We start from the raw sequence: 26,167 nt of genomic DNA, 5'->3' as shown, positions 1-26,167 counted from the left end.
GGAAGAGGCGTGGCGAGCAAAGTCGGAGAAGACGCGTGACGTCGGGGCTCCGTAGCGAGCGTGGTCTACCGAAAGTCGCGAGGGAATTTTGAGTTCCTTGAAAGGACATCCGGCGATAGGAATTATCGCTGGAATTGAGAAATCTGCGGTCAGGTTTGGGCACTGAGATTTCGACGAATCCTCGCCTAGTTGCATCGAATCAAGTAAGAGCCATCGGCCATTTTGAACCTCGCGCTTCGGACACCTACAAAGGTTTTGCTTCGCGTCAGAGCTCCAGGAAAGAACTCCAGGAAAGGATTAAATTCCTACCGTCTGTCGGGGACATGTGTGTGCGACCGCTTCATCTCCAATTACGTTGCAGTTTGCTGAGTGAGCGGTGAAGGTGCTCCTCTAGAGGGCGCCTTTGTACAGTTTCGGCGGGGCAATTGCCATTGCCATCTGGACGCGATTCGGGTCTCGACTGGAGAGCGAGATTCGGGCTTCGACTGGATATCATTCTAGCGACCGCTGGAGCGAATCACCTTCGCCTTGGAAAAGGTTATAGAGACATTGAGGAGTGTCCTTTTCACTTGCTGAGAGCGCAGTGAGTTACCATCCTAAGCGATAAGGTATATAGAGTGTACTCTTAATTGCCATTTGTTGTACCGTTATTCTTGTGTGTGATTTTGAATACAATATCTGTTCATTTATAAATCATTGGTGTGGTCTCACTATTGATTTCTAACACAGAATAACATATTTTTCTGCCGGGGCTCCTCTCGGGGTTCGGAGGTTTACCGAGACCAGGAGATCGTAGAGGAACCCGTAACAGAAATTGGGGGCTCGTCCAATTGATTCGTGGGCTCGAAATTGGGTCTTCGTCTGGGGTCAAATTCCCTAAAAACATCCATTTGGGATTGATCCAGATTGAACTGGGGGTTTGTACTGTGGAAAAATTGGTGGATCGGCTTTGCTGATTAAAATCCCTAAATCTCGGACGGTGGATTAAATTCCTTAAATTTTGTCCGGGAAAGAATTCCCTAGCATTCCCAAATTTTCCAATTTAGGAATATTTTCCAACATTCCCAAATTTTAAATATATATATATATTTTGGGGGGGGAATTTCTCGTGTGAAGGTTAACAGGTGCTAACGGATAGTCACCATGGAGTTTGACGCAGAGATGTTTGCAGCGACCCCTAGTGAGGCACAGTTCCGAGCGTTACTAAAATCGGAACTCTTGATATTGGCTAAACATTTTACCTTGGAGGTCAGAGCTATTATGAAGAAAGCAGAGATGCAGAGATTGGTGATAGAATCTCTGGTGGGACAAGGAACATGGAAAGAGGGAGCCTTGGATTGGTTACCGGAGGAGCAAGAAAATGTGGAGCTCCGGACTGGAGATGCAATTGCAGAGCCAGGAAAGGTTAAAAGCAAAGGAAAGAGAACTCGAGGACAGAAGAGCAGCACAGGAAAGAGAACTCCAGGAAAGGTTAGAGGAGAAAAAAAGCAGAGGAAAGGAGAGCTGCAAGAGAACTCGAGGAAAGGTTAGAAGAGAAAAAGCAGAGGAGAGAAAAGCCGAAAGGGAGTTAAGGGAACGTGAAACAGCGCTTCAGCAGGAAATTAAAGTCAAGGAGCTGGAGTTAATGAGAGAACGGGGAGAGGTACCATCCATGCCGACGGGTTCGACAACCAGTCAGAACACCTGGAATGTTGGCAGACATGTTAGGCTGGTTCCACTCTTCAATGAAAAGGAGGTAGCCAAGTTTTTTTCACACTTTGAGAAAGTATCTCAAATGCTAAAATGGCCAGAGGAGTCCTGGACCATGTTAGTGCAAAGTGTTCTGGTGGGTAAAGCTCAAGATATTTATTCGGCTTTACCAATTGACCAATGTGCAGATTATGGGATAGTGAAGAAAACCATTCTCAAAGCCTATGAATTGGTCCCTGAAGCTTACCGGCAAAAATTCCGGAATGCCAGGAAGAGGGAAAGTGAGACCCATGTGGAGTTTGCCAGAATGAAAGAAACTATGTTTGATCGGTGGTGTGATTCAAAAGGGGTTGGGAAAGACTTCGAACTATTGCGACAATTGATCCTGGTGGAGGAATTCCAACAGTGTGTCCACGAGGACATTAAAGTACATCTGGAGGAAAGGAAAGTACCAAAGTTGTATGAGGCAGCAACCATGGCAGATGACTATGCCTTAACACACAGGATGAGGTTCCATAAACCTAACTTCCCGCCTAGAGTTCGCACGGAGAGTTATGATACATCTGGTGCGGGGAACGAAGATTCAGGGGGACGGCCTAGAGATGACTATGAGGACAGATCGGATACCACGACTCTTAGGGATCAGAGGTCTACAGTTTCAAGATGGACTTATCCTCCGGGGAGCTCGAGACAAACCACGAGTTTCTCCTCCGGGCCTACCTGCGCTTTTTGCAATAAATCTGGACACTTGATGTCCCGATGTTATGCTATGGGAAGGCAAAATCAGGAGCGGAGTCAGACCAGTTCAACTCCGAATGCAATGGCAAATGTGAGAAATCGCCCTCAACAAGGTTACCAACCATTTATTTCAGAGGGGTTTGTGTCATTGGATGGAGACTCGACTAACCAGAAACCGGTTAGTGTATTGAGGGACACAGGAGCACATCAGTCTTTGATGCTTGAAGGCATTTTGCCATTGTCAGAGAAGACGGCAACTGGTGTTAGTGTTCGTTTACAGGGGGTTGGTCGCTGTGTTAAAGCTCCACTTCATGTCATCCATTTAGAGTCTGATTTGGTGTCAGGACCGGTCACCGTAGGTTTACAAGCCACTCTTCCTGTAGAGGGAGTATCTTTTGTTATCGGGAATGATTTGGCTGGTGGTCAAGTTTCTGGTAACCCGATGTTTGTTGAAAAGCCTAGTAGGAAGCGCCCTGAAGAGAAGAGGAAGTACCCTGAAAATAAGTGTCAGCACACGCAAGTCAGGGATGGAGGCAATAGTGGCAAGCTCTTTGTAGGTGGACTGAACTTCAAAACAAAGGAGGATGTTCTGGAGTCTGCCTTCAGCAAATATGGACCGCTTTTGGAAGTGCTGCTGATAAAAGACAGGGAGACACAAAAGTCAAGAGGGTTTGGCTTCGTCACGTTTGAAAACTCCAAGGACGCCAGAGATGCAGAAAAGGATCTGAATAGCAAGGAGTTGGAGGGTCGGACCATAACAGTAGGGAAGGCACTTCATAGATGTCGAGGGGGCTACAGAGGAGGACAACGGAGTAGTAGTTTTGGTGGTGGCCGCAATCGATATTATTATGAAGCCTCCCAGAGTTACGGCAGCTCCCGAAGGAAGAATTTATCAGAGTAGTGGCCGAGAAGGAGACCGCTATTCATGTGACAACAGTGACAAGCGGTCCAATCGTGATTATTATGAAAGTTCGGAAGAGTTAAAGCACTGAATGCTGCGGAGCAGCCGAGCCAAGATTCCTACATGGATTAACCGTGAACTCCACGTTCCTAAAGGCGTCCATGTAGTGAACTTCCAGGCCTCACCACCCAACCACCATGGAACCTGGCTCTCAGCTCGGCCTCCCGGAAAAAGTGCTGTAGATTTGCTTGACTTTGGATTTTTGATGACCACCCCTTAACCTTCATTCAAAAGAAACTAAAAGTAAAAAATCAGAGGGTGCTGAGATGGAGTTTGGCTTTGCAGGGGTTCAACTTGGAAATTGAACATGTAAAGGGCAGAGACAATGTCGTTGCTGATGCTTTGTCCAGAGTGAATTAACTTTGTAAATCTCTGTAGGTTGTGTGAAATTTTGTTGCTTTATTTTTGAGATATTGATAATTGTTGCTCACGGGAATTGGTGATTTGGGTTGTGAGTTTATTTTTGTTTGTTTAAAGAGTTTGCATGCAAAGAAAGTTTTCGCTGTGTTCAAACTTTCTTTCTTGAGGGGGGGAATTGTTACGGATTCATAACTTCCGTTGTTGTGGTTTTCACCCACTTGACATATTTCTGATATTATGCACTATTATTATTCTCAAAAGGTTTATTATTCATGAACAGTTATCTAAAGTTAAAAAGGCTAACTTTAAATGATACCGGAAACCGAACCGGAAGACGACGGGGGAGAAGAGGAAGAGGCGTGGCGAGCAAAGTCGGAGAAGATGCGTGACGTCGGGGCTCCGTAGCGAGCGTGGTCTACCGAAAGTCACGAGGGAATTTTGAGTTCCTTGAAAGGACATCCGGCGATAGGAATTATCGCTGGAATTGAGAAATCTGCGTAGTCAGGTTTGGGTGCTGAGATTTTGAAGAATCCTCACCTAGTCGCATCGACTGAAGTAAGAGCCGTCGGCCATTTTGAACCTCGCGCTTCGGACACCTACAAAGGTTTTGCTTCGCGTCAGCTTTACCCCAACATCCTACCGTCTGTCAGAGATGTGTGTGTGCGACCGCTTCATCTCCAATTACGTTGCGGTTTGCTGAGTGAGCGGTGAAGGTGCTCCTCTGTAGGGTGCCTTTGTACAGTTTCGGCGGGGCGATTGCCATTGCCAAATGTACGCCATTCGGGTCTCGACTGGAGAGCGAGATTCGGGCTTCGACTGGATATCGTTCTAGCGGCCCCTGGAGCGAATCACCTTCGCCTTGGAAAAGGTTATAGAGACATTGAGGAGTGTCTTTTTCACTCGCTGGGAGCGCAGTGAGTTACCATCCTAAGCGATAAGGTATTGTTGCGGATATGGGATTTGCATCCATCCATATCCGCTTGTAAATATTCCCCTATTTCCTCAATACTTCCCAACTCTCGCCAATCCCCCATTCCCTAGTCCCATTTTCTGTAAACAACACTCTGTAGACCCGACCTCCCCCTATTTCCCCCATTAAATGTCGCATCCAGGTCCACCGCATCTCATGTAGACAACTATAGGACATCTTGCTAGTTATTCTTAGTCTATGTCAGTTAAGGATTCGTTTCCATTAATTCTGACCCTTCGTTGCACCAGAATGTGATTGTATGGCACCGTTAGGAAGTTTAGGACCTCCCAATACCTCCCCGCAGCTCTTCCTCACAGTTCTCTTCAGCAGCAACAACAACAACAACAACAACAACAACAACAACAACGAGCGCAGGGAGTGCGCGTCCTCACTCCGGCTTGGTTGGTAGGAGTGGTGGGAGGGCACCAGGCCTTCCCAACGAGCCGCCATCGGACATGTGCTCGACGGGGTTACCCAACAGGGGCAGAACATGGCTCCCTGTCGGCTCCTCGTCAAGGGCGGAGCCCGGTAACCCCCGCACCCAATGGAAGCGGCGGACCGGCCCCAGTTGGGGCGGAACCAACCAGCCGAGGGCGTGTCACTCCCCGTTGAGCATGCGCAGAGGGAGAGAGGTGACGTCAGATGCGCGCTGAGCTTGGAGCAAGCAAGACGTACCCTCCGAGCGCTGTGAGACCTCCCTGCATCTTTGGACCGTGCCTTATCCTGTCCCCAAGCCAAGGTGCACCTTGTGCCATCGACCTACCTGTCCATTCCTGCCATCAACCCCTGTGTGAGTCTACCTTGTCCGTTTGTCCGTGGTCTGTCTGGGCATAAATAAGCCTGTATTTAAGTGCCCATCTCTTCTGTGTCTTTACCTCACTCTGCCTTGTAATCTACCCCTTTTCTCCACCACTGTAATTACACCCTCCTCCGGAGGTCTTGAGAACTGTACCCCCTTGCGTCGTTTCATCTTTCCCAGTCGTCGTGTCCTTTCTATCATTGATTTAGCATAGCGCGATTTGGCCAACGTTAGAATCGGGTGTAGTTTGTTAATGGTTCGAACTACGGGTTACTAAACCCGCTCGTTAACCTAAAACCGTAGCTCGAACGGCCGTCTCTTACCTGTCTCACGACCGAGCGTTGCACTCAGGTCCCGGGAAGGCCATTCCGACTTTCTGGCCCGAATACCCTGGCGGCGCTGTGGGCGGGAGGGAGCGTTGGGACGACCAGGAATGGAGAGTGGTTAGTAGAAGGAACGGCGGGTTAATCTCTGCAGGGCAACGAGGGAAGCCCTCTCCGGTTCCGTAACAATTGGTGTCTGGGAGTGGAATTTCGAGTCCCGCACTAAAGATTTTGTGCTTTTTGTGGAAAATTTGGTCAAAATTGGAGCACCCGATATTTAGTTGAAAAAATAAAATAAAATAATTATAATAAAATTTGAAAGTCGCGCTATGGGAGATCAAGACGGCTGGGTTCCGGTAGAGGAGAGTGAGGCAGGGTCGATCCAGGACCAAATTGAGAGACATGAGGAGAGCGAAGCAGTGAGGGCGGCAGGTTCGCAAAATGGCGGCGCTAGGCATGGGGAAGAGGAGCGCGAACAACAGGTCGGCGCCGCACAGGGGATTGCGGTAGCTGTACCCGTGCCGCCGATGGACATGCAAGTCCTCATGGCGCAAATAGGGGCCCTGTTGGCCCAGAATAGCGAACAATTGGAACAAAGAATGGGCAAGCAATTAAGGGATGACATGGGAAACCAGATCGGGGGTTTAAGGAATGACATGGGGTCCAATAGCGAGAAATTAAGGAATGACATGGGGTCCAATAGCGAGAAATTAAGGAATGACATGGGGTCCAATAGCGAGAAATTGAGGGAGGACATGGGGGCCCAGATCGGAGGGTTAGGGAGTAGAATAGAGGGATTAGGAAACAAATTTGAGGGACTAGACAACAAATTTGAGGGGTTAGACAATAGATTAGGGGAAATACAGGAGGGGTTAACGGGGGTAGAAAACAGAATGGCCGCTCAAGAGAATCAAATGGAAGGGATGAAAAAGGGGTTAGAGGGGTTAGAAAACAGTATGGAAGGCAAATTGAGGGACATGAGGGACCAAGCGGAAAGGGAAGTTAAACAAATGGGGCAGCAGATAGAGGGGGTCAGAATGGGGGTAGAAACTAAATTGGATGCTCACAGGGAGGAAATGGAGCAGATGAGGGTGGCATCTGAGCAGGAGATGCAAGTGATGGGAGGGGAGATCAGAAGAGGTGTGAGTGAGGAGGTCGGAGGAGTGCGCGAGGAGGTGAGGCACTGTGAGGAGCGCATGGAGAAGGAGGTGAGAAAGGGGACTGTAAAATTGCAAGGTGGTATAGAGGAGTTGACGCTGGGAGTAGAACAGCTGACAGTGGGACAAAAGGAGTTGAGGGACCAGGTAAAGAAGAACACAGCGGTAATAGAGGGTTTAAAATCAACACAGAAGGAGATGAAAAAGGACGTAGGGGTAAATTAAAAAAGAGTGTCAGACGGTACATGAGGACCTGACGAGGAAAATGAACGAGGTGGTAGAGGTGATGGAGGTTAAAGAGCGGGAGGTGCGGGAGCACATAGAAAAAAATAAGGTGGAGTTAGAGGAAGAACTTAAGGGGGCGCACGAGGAGATGAAGGAGGTGAAGCAGAAATTAGAAGAGGTGGAAGAAGGGGTGAGCGAAATTAAGAAGCGACGGAGAGGGGATAAGAAAGAGATAAAAGAGGAAGTAAAAGAATTGGTCCAAAGTCTGTGTTCGGATCGTGATGATGTGCTCATTAACCGGATGAGGGATTCGCAGGTGATGGAGGAGAAGCGAAGAGAAAGAGGACCCGGTGTAAGTGGTGACCAATATGGTCGTGCGTATGATGCGCCAGGTGATTTAATAAGCTTGGGGGTCGAGATGGACCCGGATGTTCGTGAGAGGCCAAGAGTGAGGTGTATGGCTGGTCCGGAGTGTATGGAACGAGGGTGCAAGCGAGAGGGTCCGGTGATGGGAGAGGTGCGAGGTGTGAGTGAGCAAGGTTGTGGTGGTATGGAATGGGTAGCGGGTTGCGGAAGCGTGACCCATGCATCGACACCAACAGGGGTAGTTTTTAGAGGGACAGGGGAGGCACGGGAGCCCCTTGGGGGTAATGTACTGTGGGGGCCCGGCCGGTTCGGCCCCGCGCTGACCCCGCAAGGGGCGACGCACGGGGTCCGGCAGGCGGGCAACGACTCACATACGAGGTGGTCCCACAAGGTCCCACTCGCGCCGTATGACGGCAAGAGTGATCTGCGAGCGTACCTGGCGCAGTTTGACTGTGTGTGTAAGAGCAACGGTTGGGGTGAGGACGAAGGTGGAGTACACCTGGTGGCCGCATTGCGCGGCGCGGCGGCGGAGGTGCTGACGGCATTACCACCGGGTGCTCTCACCCTGCCAGCCCTCCGCGACGCCCTAATTAATCGATTCGGCATTGAACAGCAGAGCGAGCTTGTTAAAGCTCAGCTCGCGCTGCGAAAACGCAAGCCCCAGGAAGCCATCGGGGAACTTGCCCACGACATTCGCCGCGCAGTGGGGATCGCACATGCTAACATGGCAGCGGATTCCCGGGAAAGCCTGGCGCTGGACCATTTTATCCAGGCCCTCCCGGATATTGAGCTCCGGCAACAGCTCGCCATGTGGCGCCCGCAGACTCTGAGCCAGGCGGCTGACGCTGCAGCCCGTTGGGAAGCAGCGAGGCCCCTGGCCCGGGGGAGCGAGCGTCAAGCAGTGGCGGTCCGCCAGGTGGGACCCCCGATGGAAGGAGGACCCCCTAGGGGGCCCGCCCCCGACGTGAGTCCTGACCTGGCGGGCATGGGCCGGAGGCTGGTGGACCAGCGCCTGGCGGGACCTGGACCATGGCAGGCGGCCCCGGAGGTGGCCCGCGGTGGACCACAAGCGGGTAATCCAATTCGGACCTTCAGGGGGGAAAATTTGGAATTCCGGAGACAAGCACCTTATCAGGTGAGATGCTATACTTGCAACCGTCTGGGTCACCTGGCGCGGCACTGTCGAGCCACGCGCCGGGATGATCCCCGGCGGTTGAGGTCCTCAACTCCGCCCAGGGGGGAGCGGGTTAGCCGACCCCAGACACCCCCCCGCCAGACCCCGGGAAACTAAAAGGTGTCGGGCAAGTAGGGCGGTGCGGCATCCCTGCCACCCTTCCCATGATGGGGGCAAATGCGCTATAGTTTATGGGGTGGCTATGACAACCGAGCCAGGGAGGGCTTGGTTATATTGATAGGGACTAGAGGTGACTATAGGTGACAAGATTTAAGTAGGAGACTTGGTACCTGTAGTGGGGACGTAGTAGCTTAGTGGTTGATAATGACGTGGGAGCGCTGAGTGCAAGGGAAGACGGAGGAGCGCGAGTTTTAGAAGGGAGTAGACAGAGCAGATGATGCAGTGTGAATGGAAGTCCTGGTGAGCAGCTTCAAATGAGGCATTGGTGAGGCAATGCTCCGAGGTGTGTGTGAGGTACAAGCGATGAATGAGAGAGCATTGCGGATGAGTGTCATGGTGAGTAGTGAGTGTTGTGGATCAGCGCGAATGCGCTTGGGGGAGAGAAGGGTGCAGGCGGCACCAAGTATGAGAGCACAGGTGTGCAAGTACAGGTGTGTGGAATATATGGAGCAGAGAATGAGTGGTGTGGAGAGAGTTGGAGTAAGTGGTACGGAGTGGTGTGCATGGTGCGAAGGTGTGGATGGGGGAAGAGTGGACCCCTTTCACGAGTACCCGGGGAGGGTAGTTTAAAGAGTAGTTAGAAGGTATAGGTAAATTGTGGTTGGATATTGGCATTTGTGGTGCGGTTGCAGAATGGTATTGTGGATGGGTGCATTGGTGTCGTGAAATTGGCTGGTCGTGTGGCCTGTTAGTATGAGTGTGAATGGTTGGGCACTCCGCCACTGTTAGATGTCGGCCAGGTGAGGCCGCAGGTGGGCTCTGGGAGCCGTTAGTGTCAGTGGGTGCCTGAGGATCCCTGGTGTGGATCGGGCAGCCCGTGCCAGAGAGGGCACCGAGGGGGTGAGAGTGCGAGAGGGCCTTCCCCAGTTAGTTAGGTTAGGGTGAGGAGCAGGTGAGCTCGGTAGGCAACAACAGTGGTGGAGGTGTGCAGGTGGGTGGACCTGCTGGGAGCGTCACATGACCCAGCCCCCGAAATTGTGCGGGAGCACCGAGTGTTGAATCGGGGAGTGAGACCCAAATTGATGGTGTGCACCACAGATGGTCGATGGGATTTTGGTTCTTCGAACCACATAGAGTAATGAGGGCCAATGGTTTGGCAGGAGAAAGACCCCGGGTAATGTAAAGTTGTTAAAGTCATTTAGGAAATAGTTAGGATTGATGAACCTGTCGCACCATACGCAGCCACTTACCTGAGGTGATGATGATGACTCCACACCTGTGTTTTCTTTGTTTTGTGTTGCAGGAAATGAGAATTGCTGTTTGGATTTGAGAGACGCATCACGACGTGGATGAGACATTGGGGTGATTCCATCTCTCCCTCCTTAGGAGGGACTGATGATGAATTGGTGATGGCAAATTTTGATGTTGAGTTGGAGATGGCAAATTTTGATGAGAGTTGGAAATGGCAAATTTGATTGGTTAGGAGGGAGAGAAGACGAATTTGGTTTATGGGAGGAACGGGGAAGACAGTAGGGACGTTTGTTGATGTGTAAAGTAGATGTTTATGGGTAGTGTTGTGTTTTGTGGATACAGTAAGGGGTAAGGGAGGGGCAATGTAGGTTACCTGGTTGGGGGGGGGGGGGCGTACGGTAGGAACGTACCTGTCTCACCCTGGTTCCCATGTGCCCCCAGTGTGCATTACCTTATATTGCATGCACTTTTGCGCCCTTACCACCTTACTCACCTGTCTTCTTTTGTCTCCCACCTCCGAGGATCTGGCTTTGGGGCAGAGAGAGAGGAGAGAGAGGTGCTCGCTCCGCAGTTGTGGGCCTGTACTTCCGCTGCTTGCTGCCTGGATCGATACACCATATGGACCGCAATTTTTGTGGCCGCCCACAATGGACCGCAGTTCTTTTGCGGTCAAGCACCACCCATTGATGGACCTCTGGGTCAACGTGGCACCTATGCCATACAGGTGAACCACTTTTAGTTGGCCCCCTGACGGCCACAATTAAGAAATGGACGCGGTTGGCGCCTTTCTTTATTTCTAAATAGGCCAGAAGCCAGAAGGCCAAGTGCACTCCATGAAGACAAGACCAGCGGCAGAACATCGGCCGGCTGCGACACCACCGGTGACCATGGACACTTGATTGCGCATTTTTTATTGAACACTTTATTGGTGCACCGGATGGTGCTGACTGTGCATAATGGGGTGGTGCTTTTGGTGCTTGGAAGGGGTGCTCTGCACATTATTAAAGGCCGTAGGGCCACAGGGCACTCGTGGGTTGGTGTATCGATGCTGGCATGCGTGCTCTCCCTATGCATAACATCTGCATGTGTTCCTCAAAGAACAGGTCCTGGATCATAGTGTAAATATCAGTGTAGTCTTGTATAAATGATGCTCCCTACCGGCTGTATGTTTAGTTTGAGGATGCTTTCCGCGATTCGGTTATCCTGTGGGTGTGTTTCTGTTAGGAGAAGGGTGCAACGTCGCAGGGGGACATATTTACTCATTTGTGAACATCTGTAAAACTGTCGCACTCAGGGTTGAGTTAATAGTAGAGGGAACTACATCTGAGTGCCACACTAAAGTGGGTAAAAATTTATCGGGTCGGGCCGCCCCGAGGTCGAGAAGGGTGCAGTGTTGCGGATATGGGATTTGCATCCATCCATATCCGCTTGAAAATATTCCCCTATTTCCTCAATACTTCCCAACTCTCCCCAATCCCCCATTCCCTAGTCCCATTTTCTGTAAACAACACTCTGTAGACCCGACCTCCCCCTATTTCCCCCATTAAATGTCGCATCCAGGCCCACCGCATCTCATGTAGACAACTATAGGACATCTTGCTAGTTATTCTTAGTCTATGTCAGTTAAGGATTCGTTTCCATTAATTCTGACCCTTCGTTGCACCAGAATGTGATTGTATGGCACCGTTAGGAAGTTTAGGACCTCCCAATACCTCCCTACAGCTCTTCCTCACAGTTCTCTTCAGCAGCAACAACAACAACAACAACAACAACAACGAGCGCAGGGAGTGCGCGTCCTCACTCCGGCTTGGTTGGTAGGAGTGGTGGGAGGGCACCAGGCCTTCCCAACGAGCCGCCATCGGACATGTGCTCGGCGGGGTTACCCAACAGGGGCAGAACATGGCTCCCTGTCGGCTCCTCGTCAAGGGCGGAGCCCGGTAACCCCCGCACCCAATGGAAGCGGCGGACCGGCCCCAGTTGGGGCGGAACCAACCAGCCGAGGGCGTGTCACTCCCCGTTGAGCATGCGCAGAGGGAGAGAGGTGACGTCAGATGCACGCTGAGCTTGGAACAAGCAAGACGTACCCTCCGAGCGCTGTGAGACCTCCCTGCATCTTTGGACCGTGCCTTATCCTGTCCCCGAGCCAAGGTGCACCTTGTGCCATCGACCTACCTGTCCATTCCTGCCATCAACCCCTGTGTGAGTCTACCTTGTCCGTTTGTCCGTGGTCTGTCTGGGCATAAATAAGCCTGTATTTAAGTGCCCATCTCTTCTGTGTCTTTACCTCACTCTGCCTTGTAATCTACCCCTTTTCTCCACCAGTGTAATTACACCCTCCTCCGGAGGTCTTGAGAACTGTACCCCCTTGCGTCGTTTCATCTTTCCCAGTCGTCGTGTCCTTTCTATCATTGATTTAGCATAGCGCGATTTGGCCAACGTTAGAATCGGGTGTAGTTTGTTAATGGTTCGAACTACGGGTTACTAAACCCGCTCGGTAACCTAAAACCGTAGCTCGAACGGCCGTCTCTTCCCTGTCTCACGACCGAGCGTTGCACTCAGGTCCCGGGAAGGCCATTCCGACTTTCTGGCCTGAATACCCTGGCGGCGCTGCGGGCGGGGGGGAGCGTTGGGACGACCAGGAACGGAGAGTGGTTAGTAGAAGGAACGGCGGGTTAATCTCCGCAGGGCAACGAGGGAAGCCCTCTCCGGTTCCGTAACAGTATATAGAGTGCACTCTTAATTGCCATTTGTTGTACCGTTATTCTTGTGTGTGATTTTTAATACAATATCTGTTCATTTATAATCATTGGTGTGGTCTCACTATTGATTTCTAACACAGAATAACATATTTTTCTGCCGGGGCTCCTCTCGGGGTTCGGAGGTTTACCGAGACCAGGAGATCGTAGTGGAACCCGTAACAATACATGTATCAATTTTGACTTGGATCCCTTCAGGTGTTCTCAAGTTATCGCGGCAACGAAAACCTATCACGGATGCACAGACAGCCAGACGGACACCCAGAAAACAGAATGCCTCCAGTGACCTTGTCGGCGGAGGCATAATAAATAAATAAAATATCCCACACATGCACACAACTACCCTCTCACCTCCCACCCACGTACATCATCCTCCAAAGAATTATCCAGCCTAAGACACTGAATTATTTAAAGAGATGGTGTTCAACAGTACCTATTACGTGACCTACAGTGACACGCAAAAGTTCCTTTCAATTACAGTGGGGGTTGCAGAGACTGAACCCAAAAGCCTTGGCTACATGTATCGTGTCAAACCGACAACCTGAGCGGCATTAAAGCCACAAATCAAACGGTCGCTGAAATACACAAGCCAAAAGATTTATTGTATTTTAAAAGTCAATTTGTGGAAGCATGACACATGGGGATGTTAAATACGATGATTATTATTAGCATGACTATTATTATAGAATCTCCATAATACAGAATTACATGACCAATTACTGCATCTGCAAGAAAGCTGCGAGTTACGTGCGATTGGAACGAATAAAACATGGTGCACTCAAACCAAAACACCAGGGAGTCAGCTCGCAGGCATGATGCGATAAGAGAAAGATGGCTCTGGGTGTTGCTCAGGCACTTCTGCTGCGGCACCATCGATCAGTGCCTCGAAAACGAGCAGCATGCTCTGAGAAAGGGCAGATAGCCCACTCCACATTTGACGATCAATTTTGGGTTGGATGGCAGCAATAGTGTGGGGTCAAGGCAAAAACGGAGCTCAAGCAAGGTAGAGTCTCTGTTCGGGTTCTTTCAGTGGAGCCCCTCTTGTTCCATCAAGCAGACATCTTTATCGCATAGATACCGTCTCGTCATTGTCATGTATCCAATAGGGCTCAAGGACGATCAATAAAAGGTTGCCGTTAATGGTTTGATCACCGCACAGATGTATGGGCATTGATTATACAAAAAAAAAAACCAAAAAAACAACTTTTTTACGTAGTAGTTAAGTTAGAGACCAAATTAGCACATTCCTGATGGAATGCCATGACAGATCGCGATCTGTGTGACTTCACGTGCCGTGACTACAAGGTATGTCATTCGATTTTGGTGTCTCCAAAGATACTCAGGAAGATGAAAAGCTCAAAGCCTTTTGATGAACAATGAGCTTCTTTTTTTTTCTTTTTTTTTGTATACTGAATCGAGGCTCGTGAAAGAGCTAACATTTACTTCACAAACAAATCAACCAGACAAACAAAATATATAAAAAGAGGGAGCGGAAGACAAGATGGGGAGAGAAGGGGAAGCACACAAACACAACATTTGAGAGCAGGGAGATGTGTGGGAGGGAGAGGGCTTGGGGGGGAGGAGGCGTGGGAAGGGGGGGGGGGGGGGGAGGAAAAAACACAAGGACACCAAGGACTTCCAGGACAGGAGTTGGTATTTCAAAAAAGTGGAATTGGGGTGAACTTAGCGGGGGTAGAAAAGATCAAGGTTTTGGATGGGGGAAGATAAGAGATGGTGGTGCACAGCTGTTTTAAAGACCTGGAGGGTGGAGTGGGATTGAAAAGAGTGAGGGAGTTTGTTCCAGAGGTGGGAGAAAAGAGGAATGAAGGAGTGAAGGTGAGCAGAGAGTCTTGATTTTGGGAATTTAACCATAAGGGGGTTGCAGGCAGATCTTGTGCGACCTGTAGGAATATTTGCGGGACAGAGCCCAGAGAGAGCTGGGGGGGCAAGGCCAGAGAGGGGTCGGTAGAAGACGGAAAGACCACCAACCTGCCAACTGGAAGATTAAACTATCACTGCTTCAGCATGCCGGTTGTGGTACAGACGTCCTCTTCTCCTCAGCATACAGTTACTTTGGTTATTACCCAACAACGAATTCAAACTCAGCGTTGTAGGTCAACTGCTCATTTAATCAGTTTCACTTTTCATTTGCTTTCTCTCTTCACAAAGGATTTCCATGGAGTCATTCATCTTTTGAGTCGAACGATCTTTGGAAAGGCCATGGAGACAGGTCATTGGACTGACGGCAAGTGTAAATGAGTCCCAGAGCATCTTGAATTCTCCTTAGATACCAGGACCACTATTAATATTTCTCAAAAGGTCAATTTGCACTTTCATGCATTTTGGGTGACTACATTCCATTCAACGGAATAGCAATCACAAGCTAGAGGGTTCATAGAACACCTCACCCTGCGCAGTCTTGAGTAACGAGGAAGTGGGCGGGGGTCTGCAAGCGGCAAATTTGATTGGTCTTGATGACGTAAAATGCTACGGCATATTTTGTCCAAGTACAGCAAAACAAAAGGTCTTTGAAAGTGCCAAAAAGGCAATTTGCGTTCTACAGTGTTCAAGTATATAATTCAATTGAATTAAAATGGAGATTTTAAATGCTGTCAGAAAAAAAAAATCGGAAGTTTACCGCCGTTGATGCAGCGTCTTTTACACCACCTCATTTAACACGTTACATTCGTTCTTCGTGCCTGTTGCTGGTGTCCTCTATGACATCACTAAAAACTAAGTTCCCTGTATAGAATGATTTTCAACTTTGTTTGACTGCCAGTCAGGCAGACAGAGTCAACTAGAATGAAGTCTTCTACGTCACGACTGACCAATATGCCTCTGCCCACATTATTACATCATTAAACATACTTGTACCAAGTTTGATTTAAATCCCTTCAGCTGTTCTCAAGTTATCACATTTTTACTTGACATGACCTCTGACCTATGACCTCTTGATGGCATAATCCAAATAGAGGGTATTCATAGAATACTTACCCTGCGCAGGCAACTTGTTGCGAGCCAACTCTTCTGTTTTTGAACATTTTTTTTTCTTTGATCCAATATGGCTGCCAGACCACGTGAGCAATGACATCATAAATGTATATTCTCTTATATAATTGTTGCATAGATCACGCTCAATACATTTCAATCTGATCAGACCAAGCATTTTCCCTGTCAAATGATGACGTCATAATTATGGCATCAATGACGTCATCATTAACAACACATATTCCCCATATGGAGTTCTTTACAATGAGCCATGTTTCAATTTTTTTCCATGCAGCGGTTTTGGAGATATAGAAGTGCAACATTTTTTGGTTTTTGCAAGATGGCGCCTGTACCACATGACCAATGGCGTCATGATTATCATAAAAATATTCTAAAGGAGGAGGCGCTCCAATGGTGAAAATTTTGTGTCAATCGGACCAACGGTTGCCGAGAAACTTAATTTTTTAAATGCAGACACGTACGGCACACGGCACACGTACAGCACACACACGTACGTAACTGAATGCTTAACCCTGCTTTTCACTTCGTGAGCGCAGGGTAATTAGTTCATCCTTGCATCATATATACTTATACCAAATTTGTTCAAAATCCCATCACTGTTTGGTGCGGCAACATAATTTTTACTGAACATGACCTCTGACGTTTGACCTCTTGACCCCAAAATCAAATCAGTTCATGCTTACATCATTATACATAATTGTACCAAGATTGATTTAAATCCCTTCAGCTATTCTCAAGTTATCACATTTTTGCTTGCCAAGACCTCTGATCTTTGACCTCTTGATGGCATAATCCAATCAGTTAATCTTTGCATCATATATACTTGTACAAAATTTGTTCAAAATCCCATCACTTGTTCATCAGGTGGCAAGGCAACATAATTTTTACTTAACCTGATCTCTGACCTTTGACCTCGACACTTCAAAATCTAATCAGTTGATCTTTACATCATTATACATACATACCTGTGCCAAGTTTGAATTAGATCCTTTTAGCCATACTAAAGTTATAAACCTATTACAGACTTTGACCTTTAACCTCTTGACCCTAACATCAAATCAGTTCATCTTGGCATCATAATACATACTTGTACCAACTTTTTTCAGAGTCCCATTACTGATCCACAAGTTATCGCGGTAACAAGATGTCTACCTAACATGACCTCTGACCTTTGACCTCATGCCCCCAAAATATAATCAGTTCATCTTTACCTCATAATACATACCTGCACCAAGTTTGACAAAGATCCCTTCAGCCATTCTCAAATTATCGTGGTAACGAAAACCTATCACAGATGGATGGACGGACGGACGGATGAACGGACGGACGGACAGCTGGACGGACAACCCAAAAACATAATGTCTCCGACGACTTTGTCGTCGCAGAAACAACATTTCGTCGTCGGAGGGGTCGGAGGCGACTTCACCGTTGGATGCATGAAAAATCTCACTCCTCTGTCCATGCGTGATCAGAACTAATTCAGAGAAACTAGAACGGCTCTCGGTAGAGTGCATACCTCCGCCAGGCTGAACAATTTACGTTTTCTATCCACTGATAGGACAAATCTGGATCCAGACCTGAACCAAAATCTAAGCGGCTTGTTCTTGTCACTTTTCAACACATCCACCGGGTTTTGTTGTGTCATCCACAATTTTTTGAAATAGCATGCTCCATATCGTTTTTGGCCCTGTCATTCAATGGTGACGAATACAACACAACAGGCATTTTAAGGCCATTTTCCCTGCTAGAGCGGGGGTTAGCCTTGCGTGCCCCATGACAATCTTCTCCATTTTGCCCCATTTTCTGCATCTCCCCCTGTTAACCCCCTTGCTCGCATTTCTTCTTCCACCACCTTTAGCCAAGTCTTTCTCGGTCTTTCCCGTCCTCTACTTCCTTCAACATTCATTTCCATCACTCTTCTCAACCAGTCACTTTCATCCTTCCTCAACACATGACCAAACCATCTCAACCTGTTTCTCTTCACAGCATCCATCACAGGCTCTATTCCCATCATCTTTAGCAATTCATCATTTGTCTTCCCCTCTCTCAACGATACTCCACACATCCACCAAACCATTCGCATTTCCACCCTTTCCAGCCTTCGTTGCTGCTCTATGTTCATTACCCATGTCTCGCTCCCATAAATCATAACACTTCTCACACAAATGCAGCATAAACCTTTCCCTTCAGCTTCAACGACATTCCCCTCCTCGTCAGCACGCAACACAGTTCCCGAAACTTCTTCCATGCACATCTCACTCCAGCAACCGTTGCCGAGTCTGATCCACCTTCTCCATTCAGCATGTCTCCGAGGTAGCAAAATGTTTTCACACCTTCCAGCTTCACGCCGTCTCCAAGATCCAACTCAACATTTCCTCCATCTGCAGCTCCCTCTGTGCACACCTTAGACTTGAATGTAGCTGCCACACTGGTTAATGGCCCTCTAAAACCACTACATTTTTGATGAACCCACTCAGCGCACATTGTACATTGAATGGAATTCACTCCGACACCCTTCCTGCACACAGCACACGGTGACTTCCCAGTTCTTTCCACCTCACCACATGCTTTACCACTTGCCATCACCTTCGTTTTCTGATATTCACCTTCAGACCTTTTGTCTCCATACATTCCTTCCACTTGTTCATCTTCTCCTTCAGTCCATCCATCTTCATCAATGGTGAAGAATCATTGATAAATTTCTAAAATTATTGTTGCCGGATCCATATCTTCACCAAAATTTAAAACTTCTTGTCACACACCTAACCTGTCCACCAAGTTTCGTCCGAATCTGCCCACAACTTATTGAGATATCATTCTATATAACATTTTTTCCCCATTTCTCAATGGTGAAGAATCACTTTAAAATTCTCAGATCCAGATCCGGAGCAAGATCATCACCAAAATCTCATAATTTCGTTCTTGGCACATACCCAACGTGTCCACAAAGTTTGGTCCGAATCCATCGACACACAACGTTTTGAGACATCATATTCACGAACAATATAATTGGAAAGTTTATTTACCTTCTCAAGATGCCGAAATAATCCTTCATCATCATATTCTAATTCTCCAAGTTCTTGCTCTGTCATTTGACTAAAATCTTTGAGCATTTGAAGTTTTTTCAGAGTAAATTCTACCGTGGGAACTGTAGGTGAAATCGTTTGTTGAGTTTTTTAAAGTGGTTTAAAAAATTTCTCTTGTTTTCTTTCAAAGGCTTCTTCACCAGTTAGTTTCTGTCTCCGTTTCTTCTTTATCTCTTCCTGTTGCTTTACAACTTTTGAAACCAACTCTTGATGTTCTTTAAACTTTCTCGCTCTTTCTTTGACATTCATTTTCTGTATTTATTTATTGAAAAATATCAGTTAGTATCTCATCTTGTTTCACAACAATATATTTATATTTTTCAATCGTGTGTTTCATATAATTTTCAAATTCTTTTTTACTACATAACGTAGAGCAATTATCTCTCCAAAAATTATTTACATCTATTGAATTTAACTTAAATAAAATAAAAGTATTAGCATTGTTTCTTATTGAGCGTCGAGGGAGTTGAAAATATGACTGACTAAGATAAATACAATTACAAGAAGAATGTCTCCCTCTTGTATAGTAGCTATCCATTACTGTTTGGTTTCTCTCATTAACGCAATCATCAAAGATGACGAGGTTCTTTTTTGATTTATCTAAATCTTGAGGTGAAGGTATATCATCCGTATTATCACTGAGAATACAAGTTATGGGTTTTGGTTTAGGTTTCTGTGTATCACAAAATAGTTGTATTATATCGTGTGTTTCATATAAATTTTTCATATAATATATAGTAGCCTGGTGTTGGGCTAGCGGCTAGGGTGCCAGCTTAGGATCCCAGGATCCTGGGTTCGAATCCCGGTCGATCGCTGAATTAACGCCAGGGGGTTGACTCAGCCTGTCATCCTTCCGAGGTCGGCTAATTGAGTACCAGTTCACTGGTAATTCCCTGCTTGTCGTAAAAGGCGACAAAAAGGGTTGGCGGCAGGAAGGGCATCCGGCCGTAAAACATTGCTTCAAAAAGGGGACCGAAAAACAACAACAACCACGGTCCCCGAAAAAGGCCAACCCCCGCTTTGCGGGGAAAAATGGCCTCTAAATGTGGTTATTTTTTTTTATTTTATATTCACGAACAAACAGACAGACGGACAAAGGTGAAAACATAACCTTCATCCAACTTCAGTGTTGGAGGTAGTTATTGCGAAAGTGCAGGTTCGTTTTCTGATTCATGTTCCAATCATGTTCAAAATATACCAATCAGTTGAAATTAAGTTGTTCCTCGATCATAATCTGACATTTGTAGCCAGCAGACAGACAAACCAATTTAACAAAAGACAACAAACAAACCAGACAAACCCAGCCAATTGCTTGACCCCACTTTTCACTTAGTGTGCAGGGGGGTAAAACCGACACCGCTAAACCTTTGTCAGCAACAGTGCAGTGTTTGTTATGAATGGCTATTCGTTTCTCAGCGCACAGCTGTGGAAGTGCTGTAGGTGACAGGTGAAATAGTTATCAAGGTATCGATCAATCATCCACACAAGAGCTGTACTATGATGTAGTGAAGTAAATCTGTTGTATATACTGTTACGATTTTTCTCCCACTGTTAACCTTTCACCTCCGCAAATCCCCTTCGTTCCTTCTCTCTGTACAAACTAAAATACATGCTGCTTGATCAAACAGAGTTCATGACCTGAAAATAAAGACTTCAGGTTTACCGAGCAGCTTTGCACATTATTTCTTCACCTTCATTAAAGGGATTTTGAAATCCATAGACATTTGCGTGCCAAGCAAGCAAAAAGAAAAGAGCATTTCCTGCCCCAACAAGTTGTTGTGCAATTCTACAGTTTGTAGAATTCATTTGAATGGGTTCGTCATGCACGTCTAATAATTCTCAGGCGTCAAAGTCAGAATCTCATTTGCCTGCCAAGCAGGTAATCATTGCGATTTTGAAACAGTGCCCTGATAATGCTTCGCATACATCACCCCAAAACTGAAGGAAATGAGTGAGCAGGCGTTCGGGTCTTTCAAATTACTAGAAACACCCGCTCTCTTCAGGAGCAGCCTGGGGCGTAAACGTAACACTGCTTTGAACTGGTGCCCTGTTGTGATCTCTTCTTAAAGAGCGTATCCACTCAGCCATTGCCTCAGACTTTATGGCTTCAGGTACATCTTGAAGGAAAACGAGATGAGAATGGCTGTGCCCATGATTCCGGCCATCAAAATTCAACGGATTGTTTTAGTCATCAATGGAACTCTCAGAAGACTTAATATTTAGCTCACCTGGAACGTAGTTCTGGGGAGCTTGTGGGATGGCGTGTCGTCCGTCCATCCATCCATAAATCCGTAAACACTTGCAACTACTTCTCCGAAACTGCTGATGGGATTGTGACCAAACTTGGCACAAATGATATTTGGTATGTTGCAACTCAAGTTTGTTCATGGCATTAAAAAAATTGGGGTCTATGGGGGTCTACCATGGGTTAAAGTAGATCCCGGTTTAACCACCCTCCCCCTCCCCCTCCCCGCCCCCCCCCACCCCTCCCCCATCCCCTCCAGCCCTACCCCAAAATAGGAATTTGCTTTTTCCTCTGAAACTACACACTATCTCGATGAAACTTTACCACAACCTTCATCACCCATCATGTACCAAAGGTTGTTCAAGGCATTAGAAAAATTGAGGTCCAAGGAAGTCTGGAGGGGTGGGAGGGTTGAGCCCCCCAAAGTAGGTATTTGCTCTCTTCTCTGAAACTACACATACAATCTTGATGAAACTTAATCACAACCTTCATACCTGTGATGCATCAATGCTTGTTCACAGCATTAGAAAAATCGTGGTCTAAGGAGGTATACGGGGGTTTGGGGGTGGGGGGGGGGGCGTGGGGGTGGTTGCCCCCCAAAAGAGATATTTTTTTGTTTGCTTGTTCAAAGTCTCATGATTATGTTAGCGTGATTATACATGCTGCCCTGTCCCCTAGCAACCATTGAAATTGGTTTAAAATACTGTTATACTGTTTAAAATGCCATTAGTCGGTCATATACTGCTTTATTCTACCATGTGAGCACCCAGGGGTATTGCCTCTATTGGTATGTACAGTTTATCGCAACAGCAGCTAAATAAATGGCATGCATTCCATTCCTTTTCCCCTGCAGTTAAAAACTTTATTCCTGCTCTTTCCGATAATTACTTTGCCAATTATGCATGCCAAGGTGTCACAAATTGTCAACCACTGTGCACCGTCCCCCTTCCTCGGGCAGAACTCAGCCACTGCAGTCTTACACTTGGCACAATTCAACAGAGTGTTGATGTGCATTTAGGCCATGTGACAAACGTTCATTTATCCACCCAGCGCAGGAACACACTTCTTTAATAATTTTGGTTGAGGTTTCTGCTGTTTCTCATATGCTTTTTATCCATTTTTTACATCTTAGTTCTTTTTGGCTTAAACTTCTATTTTTTTTACGACTTATGATAAATTCTTCGTCTTCTTATTTGTGGTCCAACAGGTAGATCTAAGGAAGTACAATTTGACCACAAGTGCCCTGTGGATGCTTCACAGGTTGACAAAAAATATCAATCACAGCTGTTTGAACTTCTTTATGGTAAAATAACCGAACGTTTTGGGAACGAAAAAATAACGAACCATTTTAAAGGATGGCTTTTATTTCCAGCTCAAATTATCATCTATTTGTATTGACGTTTCCACTTTCAAAGCTTTGGTTTTGTAGCTGTGTGAGATGTTCAGCAAGTTAAAGTGACTGCTTGCAAGATAGTTTTGAACAATCCTGAAAAAAGCGAAGCCAAAGTCGTGCATTTTTTAATGTGTGCGACTCGTGTATAATCGAGCCATACAGTTCTGAAGATGCCATAAAAACAACAAGGGGAAAAAAGATTAATGACAACTCCAGCTACCACATACATGTTTTAGCTGGAGTTGTCACTAATTTATTTTTTCTCCCTTCTTGTTCTTGCAGTGTTTACCAAAAGTAGTAGCTGTAGACCTAGTCCTAGTCCTCCCCCTCCTCCTATTCTTCCTCTTCCTCCTATTCTTCCTATTCTTCCTCTTCCTCCTCCTCCTATTCCCCTTCCTCCTCCTCTTCTTCTTCTTCTTCTTCCCCCTCATCCTCTTCCTCTTCCTCCTCCTCCACCTCCACCTCCACCACCTCCACCTCCTCCACCCTCCCCCCGCATACCCCCCGCACGCCCCCCACCATTCATTTATTTAATACTCCCCACTACTCCCATTGCTCTCCCACACTCCCCCCTTTCCAACAATTGCTTTTACCTCCAGCTCCCCTCTTACAAGCACCTCGTGACATACTTGTACATATATGTAGAGTCAGAATTACAATTCAGGTGGATTAAAGAAAATAATGATCAACAAGTACAGTTGGTTAATACCTACCAATCAAAGCAAAACATGTCAATGATTGTGCAATCATCCTTTCAGGTGAACAGGTGGTGAATGTGTGATCAAATGTACCTTTATGAGTTGGCCAGGAATACAAGGAGAATGAGGCAAATGCAAACACAGCCAGTAACGACGCAAGCCTTCCATTACGGAGTCTCATCGCTCTCGCAGCTTCCACATGACATCGGCAAGCTGCTAAAAGGAAGGGAACATTACAGGAAAAGTAAAAGGGACAGAGCGAAATGTCACCTGGATTATGACAGGTTGTTACAAACAGAGATCTAGTGTCACCAAAAAACAATAACAAGAAGAAAGAGGAAGTGTCTAAGCCAGGACTTTAAAAGTTGTTTTGAACAAATGTTTCTGCATAAACAGCAGTCAGCAAAACTAAAATAAGCTCTAGAATACAAAGCTTTTGGCAAGGCCTGTAAACTGTACGACTACATGGTGCACAAGAGGAATTTTAAGCAAATTCTGGGTTTTTACAAGTGAACATGTCAACAGTATGTCAAATCGGCTTGATCAATCAAAAAAAAGTAACATTAAAAAGGGAAAGAAACAATTAGATGTTCAACTGGCTGCTGGCTCAACAGAATCCTTTCATCTCCTCTCCCTGTCAAGGCTTGAGTGCCCCCAAGGCAGTGTTCTGGGCCCCAGTCCTATTCCTAATCCTAATCCTAATCTTCATCAATGATCTCTCCGACTCTGTAAAATCCTCTTTATCTATTTGCTGACGACTCCACCCTCATCCTTCAGACAGACAGGCAGCAGCCTCTTTCCCTCTCTTCAGACCTTGACAGAATAATAAACTGGTCAAACACTTGGAATATGTATTTTAACCATGAGAAATCCCATACAGCCACTCTCTCTTTCTCCGAAAGGACCGTTCCGCAAAAACTCCCATCTACTTTTTCAACAACACTGTAGAAAAAACGTCGTCACTCAAAATCTTGAGTCTCACTTGCCAAGCCACATTGCAAAGTTGGCCTCCAAAGCCAGTCACATCTGGGCATCCTCCGTCATGCAAAGTCCTTCCTTGGCACACCTGAACTCCTTTCCACCTACAAGGTTTTCATCCGCAGCTGCTCTCCCCTCTGGGCTGGCTTCCCTGCCTCACGCCTTGCTCAGCTTGACGCCATGGAAGCCACGTCTTTTAAGATTGATGGAATCTCTCATGACGAAGCCGAGTCTATCGGCCCATCACTTCATCATCGCCAACAGATCTGTGGTCTGTATTCTTCCACCTACTGTCGGGTCTTGCACGCTCTGCCCTCTCCATGAGTTGTCCCCCACAGGTTTCTGCAGGGCTCACACAGTCCACCAGCAATCCCCTTCCAGTAAAACTCCCAAAATCCAGAATTTGTTCAATTCCAACCATTCGTTCCTCTTTTTTTCCCCACCTGTGAAACCAACTTCCACATTCTCTTCAATCTCTTTCTTTCCTCCAGGTATTCAAGACAGCTATTCACCACCATCTCAGATCGTCCTCAATATATACACAAAGAATTAAGTTAAGCACCCCTACACAACGAATTAAGGTAAGCACCACCTAATATATATTCTTTGTGTATATGTATACATTGGCATATATTCTAAGGTATGTGAGATCAAATAATGATTGGTATGACATTAGCAATTATCCATTGATGAAATTGAGTGATCAAAGTGAAAAAAAGTGATTGGTTGAGTCAGTGATCCGATCACGTGGGTCCTACACACGTTATTGACGCAAAGATCGCTAGAGGTCTTCTCAGAACAATGACTGTACGTTAGAAAACATAAACGTCATCCACACTGTCCGTGATGGACCTATAGCTCCATACTTAAATTGAGGTGAAAATATGCCTAAAATTCCCAAAAAATTTCACCTTAAATTATTCAGAATAAAATATTGAAAACGGCATGATTGTTATGTTTTTATGTGACCATAATATCACTTCTCCAGAAAATATAGCAATATCATGGGTATATTACACTGTTTTGACGACAACAAACTTGTAATGTGCGAGGTTGTAAAAAAACGGGGGGGGTGCTTAACTTAATTCTTTGTGTATAGAACCATGATATTTTCTACACCCATTAAGCCCCCCTTCCCACACATCCCAAAACTTTGCTTCTACATCCATCTTGTCGAAACCTTGTGTTCTTCCCTGCCCCGCATTCTTATCCGCGCATCCCTTGTTGTCCGTCTCCATCCATTTTCTCTGTCGGCCCTCCTGTTTAAATCCCCCGCCCCCTCCTCTTTCTGCGGTTACCTTTGTTATGTCGAGTCATGATCCCTTCTGTATTCTAGCCCTTCCATGAGCCTCGACTCTGTATACAAAAAAAAGAAGACAACCACCCACAGGTGGAAATGTACAAGTTCCCAATTTTGATAATTAGGTCTTAAGAGGTGTTTTTTCTTTCAATAATCTTCAGAAAGACAAAAATAGCCCCCATGAGGGACTGACGGCTATTTCCCCCACAGTTTCTGAGATGATTTTAAAATAAATTATCTGAATTTGAGGCGAACCCCCCTTTTCAGCATCTTATAGGGAAGACAACCCCATGCGACTTTACTGTCCTGATGCCATTGTACCAAATTTGGTCCGCATCGCTCAGGTAGTTGTGGAGAATATGGTTTAGTGAAAATGAAGGATTTCATTTTTTTCATTTCATGAAAATGAAGGAAATGAAGGAGGGTGGCCGTGGTAACCTTTCAGAGGAGATATGACCATGAGGAGCACAACTTAAGGTTAGGCATGGTCCTGATGCCACGTAGTTAATTTGGTCCGAATCTGTCTGGCAGTTTCAGAGAAGAAGATTTTTGAATGGAATTCCAATATG

General features: G+C 46.5%; 1 protein-coding gene across 8 annotated transcripts in view; it reads right to left on the bottom strand.

The window, feature by feature from the left end:
• The window catches only part of LOC137416198 (alpha-1,3-mannosyl-glycoprotein 4-beta-N-acetylglucosaminyltransferase B), a 202,858-nt gene that overhangs the window by 174,520 nt on the left and 2,171 nt on the right, over positions 1–26,167 (bottom strand). For 4 of the 8 annotated variants that reach the window (XM_078766195.1, XM_078766198.1, XM_078766199.1 and 1 more), the window contains exon 2: positions 23,414–23,536. In XM_078766195.1, the coding sequence (XP_078622321.1) occupies positions 23,414–23,501 (88 nt within the window). In that variant the 5' untranslated portion in view covers positions 23,502–23,536. The remainder of the gene's footprint in view (positions 1–23,413; positions 23,537–26,167) is intronic. The other 4 variants (XM_078766197.1, XM_078766200.1, XM_078766196.1 and 1 more) reach the window with 1 other exon arrangement.

This window comes from Myxine glutinosa, chromosome 12, assembly GCF_964187855.1.
Source record: "Myxine glutinosa chromosome 12, kmMyxGlut1.1, whole genome shotgun sequence".
NCBI lineage: Eukaryota > Metazoa > Chordata > Myxini > Myxiniformes > Myxinidae > Myxine > Myxine glutinosa.
Note: the sequence above shows the minus strand (reverse complement) of the source record. Positions and strands in the feature narration are given on the sequence as shown.